At 38.2% G+C, this 4333-nt stretch overlaps 1 protein-coding gene across 1 annotated transcript; it reads right to left on the reverse strand.

The window, feature by feature from the left end:
• Positions 1–816: 816 nt before the first annotated feature.
• Positions 817–1782, reverse strand: LOC121021199 (olfactory receptor 52N4). The gene has a single exon (XM_040461431.1). It carries the CDS (start codon positions 1780–1782, stop codon positions 817–819), a length of 966 nt encoding a protein of 321 aa, XP_040317365.1.
• Between the last annotated feature and the right edge of the window lie 2551 nt (positions 1783–4333).

The raw sequence follows: 4333 nt of genomic DNA on the forward strand, positions 1-4333 counted from the left end.
ATTTAAAAGAATCTTGAATATTAGACAGAGATATTTCATTGTATTTATTAGATTCACAATTGCAGATAAGAGGAAACAAGTTGATTTTGACCCCCTCTCATGCTGTTCTTATGAAAAATTATATTGTTTGTTACATTTGGGTAGAGAGATCTATCTACCCCAACCTCCAGATTGTGTGCTTTCAAAAGTCGTGTTGAAGAAAACTGCATCACAGATTAGTCTGTAGTGAAATAATGTGCCTGTCCTAGCTAGGAGAGATCTATGCAGCCACATTCTCTCAGATGCACAGAGACTGAAAATTTATTACCTTAATGACTCCATACAAAGGATACTTTATAACTTCTCTTTCAGAAAGAAGTCATTGAAAAAACATATTAAGCAGTGATTAAAAATATACAGCACATATTTTCCAGGGAAAAGCAACAACTGGCTCTCAACCTAGAAATCATAATAGGTATTCAGAATCAGAATCACCTACTTCTACTTTATTATTTATTTATTTATTTATTTATTATTTTAAAATATAATTTATTGTCAAATTACTTCTACTTTATCTTTTAATGGAATGGGCTAATCAGGCTTTGCTCAAGGATATGTATTAATTATTAGACTCATTCTTCACAAGACTGAGAAGGAAAAAAATTCATGGAAATCTCAGTTGGCAGGCCAGTTGAGATTTTCAAAACATCTATTTAGAACATCAACAAGCTCCGTTTCCATGACCAAAATAGTACTTCCCAAAACATTTTACACCTCTTGACTAAACAGGAGCTCCTCTCTGTCATGAAAAACGGGTTTTTTTTTGGTAACTGTCCTTTATATGCTGTGGGATTTGATGTCCTTAGAACCTGAAAAGATTCTTATGACACAGTCACGTATCTGCTTGGTTTTCACTCCATAGACAATAGGGTTCATAGTGGGAGGCAGGAGCAGATAAATATTGGCCACAATGATGTGGCAAGATGGAGGAATTGTGTGGCCCCCAAAGCGGTGGGAAAAGAAGGAGAAGAAGGCTGGACTGTAGGAGAAAACAATGGCACAGATGTGGGCAGTGCAGGTGCTGAAGGCCTTCTGCCGAGCATCTGCTGAGGAGAGGCTGACTACTGCCCGGAGGATCATGGTGTAGGAGACTGTGATGCACAAGATATCAAAGCCCCCAATCAGGAGGGCAACCATCAGACCATAGATGACATTGACCTTGATATTTCCACAGGATAACTTGGCTACAGACATGTGGTCACAGTAGGTGTGAGGAATTATATTCCCTCTGCAGTAGGGCAGGCGCTTGGTAAGGAAAGTGAAGGGAATGATGAGGAACACCCCTCTCAGGAAAGTAGCAAGCCCAACCTTTGCAATGACAGGATTGGTGAGGATAGTTGAATAGCGCAGAGGGTAACAGATGGCCACATAACGGTCCAGGGCCATAAGCATGAGCACCCCAGACTCCATCCCTGTGAAGGTGTGGACAAAGAACATCTGTACCAGACATTCATCAAAGCCAATTTCTTTGAGATGACACCAGAAGATGCTGAGAGCTTTAGGGATTGTACTAGAGCACATGACAATATCAGTTAGGGAAAGCATAGCTAAAAAGTAATACATGGGCCTGTGCAGGGAGTCCTCTAAGTGGATGAGGTAGAGGAGCCCACAATTCCCTACCATTGCCACAGCATACATGGAGCAGAATGGGAAAGAAATCCACAGGTGCATGTCTTCCAGTCCTGGGACTCCATTAAGAATGAATGACGCTGGAGTCCAGTTTGTTTTATTCAGCATTAGCATGATCAATTAGGCTTAACATTCATGTGTGTTTTCCTAGAGTAGGCAAAAAAGAGAGGAAAAATATAGCTTATATATACTGCCTCCCTCTCACCTCAACATTTTAAAATTCCATAGTGCATTTTAATGATCAGTCAAAATTTCTAAGGTCCAAGGATTAGTTTTTATTGTCTATTTGTTTTGCATTGATTAAGTCATCTGTTCATCTAACAATTTCTTATTAAGCAACTCAAGTTCTCATCACTGACACTGAATCTTCATTATTTTTAAAATATTTCCATCCTCATAATTTATAATTGAGTATAACTCTGTTAATGACTTCTCTAAAGAAATTTTTGTTAGAATACCTTACTTACCTATTAATAACTATATGCATCTCCCTATTTTTTCCTAACTTTTCCCCATTTTTTCCTAACTTTAGCAATGGGACACATTTCAGTTGGGTTCTAGTGGGAGACAACATAAATGGAAATTTAATATTTCTAATCACACATCAAATTCATTTCTCATCCAAGAGAAAAATTAATTAATCCAAATTCCCTACTTAAAATTAAACTTCATTTTCAAGTTAACTAAATATTTGGGGTAGATAAATGGCATCTCCTTCTTTCATTAATCTCTTCATTTCTCATAAATATTTACTGAGCTCTTACAATGTGATCCTGTGGAGAATAAGACACAATTTCATCCTTTAAAGAATTGAGAGTCTAATGGAGAGACCAAGTGCACAGAAATAATCACAGTAAACGTAATAATTACAGTAAACATAAAAAACTGAAATAGAAGTATGTACATTGTCTTAAATAAGCAGTATGATATTAAAATGGATGTGTGTTTTTGTTGGTGGGGTGTTCGGAGGAGGGATTGGTGATTGTCAAGAAGGACCATGTTGAAGAGAAGGCGTTTGGTATGTATTTTGAAGGAAGACAAGTTGTAAGGGAGATACATTTGTAAAAGAAATTCCAGAGGAAAAAGTAAATAAGTACAAGTAGAGAAATCAAAACAAACACATAAAGAAATCAATAAAAAGAAATCAAAACGATCAAGTCTATGAGAATTCACTTGTATGAAAGGAACAAATGATAACCTGGACATTTGCCCAGGAGCTAGATCATAAAGAATCTTGTAATGATAATACCGAATTCCTTGATAATGGAAAGTAAATACTAAAGAACTCACAAGAATCCAAAGGGTCAGAATTTACTCCAAGGTGCTTTAAAAACTTATTAAGTAGGGGCACCTGGGTGGCTCAGTTGGTTGGGCATTGGACTTCAGCTCAGGTCACGATCTCACCGTTCATGAGTTCGAGCCCCGAGTCGGGCTCTGGGCTGATGGCTCGGAGCCTGGAGCCTGCGTGGGATTCTGTGTCTCCCTCTCTCTCTGCCCCTCCCCCATTCATGCTCTGTCTCTCTCTGTCTCAAAAATAAATAAACGTAAAAAAAAAAATGCCTTTAAAAATAAATAAATAAATAAATAAATAAAATTAAAAAAAATAAAAACTTTTAAGCAACGAGAAAATCAGAATCTTCCTCCTACCCCTCATGGGAATACTCTCTACCTCTACCACCACCACCCCATCCCCAGCAATGAGGACAGAAGAAGGATATGAAAAACTTTGAGATACTGTGGTCTTTGCTCAATAGGTAAGCAAAATAATAATTAATGGAAGACTGAAGCTGATTAAACTTGCAGGTAATCATTTATTTAGCAGACTCCACAAACAAGCAATTTATGTAAAATTTCTGTTTCCTGAAAGGAAAGGACCTCTGGCCAAAGTTGCCAAACAACCTGATTGGTTTTCTTTAATCACCTTCCCAGTAACCCTATAATAACTAGAAATAGGAAAAGGTGCATATGATTTTCCATAGAAAATTGTCAACTAATATGGTAGAAATTTCACCAATTTATTAGGCAGAACACCTGGACCCCAGAGCTGATTTTTGTAATTCACTTAATCTCCTTGAGGTGTTTTTGATCTTTCAATGTCTCTAAGATCATGTCAGTACAATAAAGTAGGGTCTTGGTGAAATACATGGATTTTAACCCCATCTTTCCAATTCCTAAAGGTATACATGTAGACAATTTATGTAACTTCCTTACAAATAGATTACCTATCCTTTTAAATACTGATAAAAATATTATTGTAAGAAATACAGAGTCCAGAAACCAAATACTGAAACACACATTAAGCCACCTAATTAATGACAGAGGAAACAGATTAAGAACAAAAATGGCATTTTCAAGGGTCATCTGGCTAGCTCAGTCGGTAGAGGTTGAGAATCTTGATCTCAGAGTCGAGAGTTCAAGCCCCACGGTGGGACTAGAACTTACTTTTAAAAAAAGGTATTTTCAGGGGCGCCTGGGTGGCGCAGTCGGTTGAGCGTCCGACTTCAGCCAGGTCAGGATCTCGCGATCCGTGAGTTCGAGCCCCGCGTCGGGCTCTGGGCTGATGGCTCAGAGCCTGGAGCCTGTTTCCGATTCTGTGTCTCCCTCTCTCTCTGCCCCTCCCCCATTCATGCTCTGTCTCTCTCTGTCCCAAAAATAAATAAACGTT

Source organism: Herpailurus yagouaroundi, unplaced genomic scaffold, assembly GCF_014898765.1.
Source record: "Herpailurus yagouaroundi ecotype Mexico unplaced genomic scaffold, PumYag 255, whole genome shotgun sequence".
Taxonomy (NCBI): domain Eukaryota; kingdom Metazoa; phylum Chordata; class Mammalia; order Carnivora; family Felidae; genus Herpailurus; species Herpailurus yagouaroundi.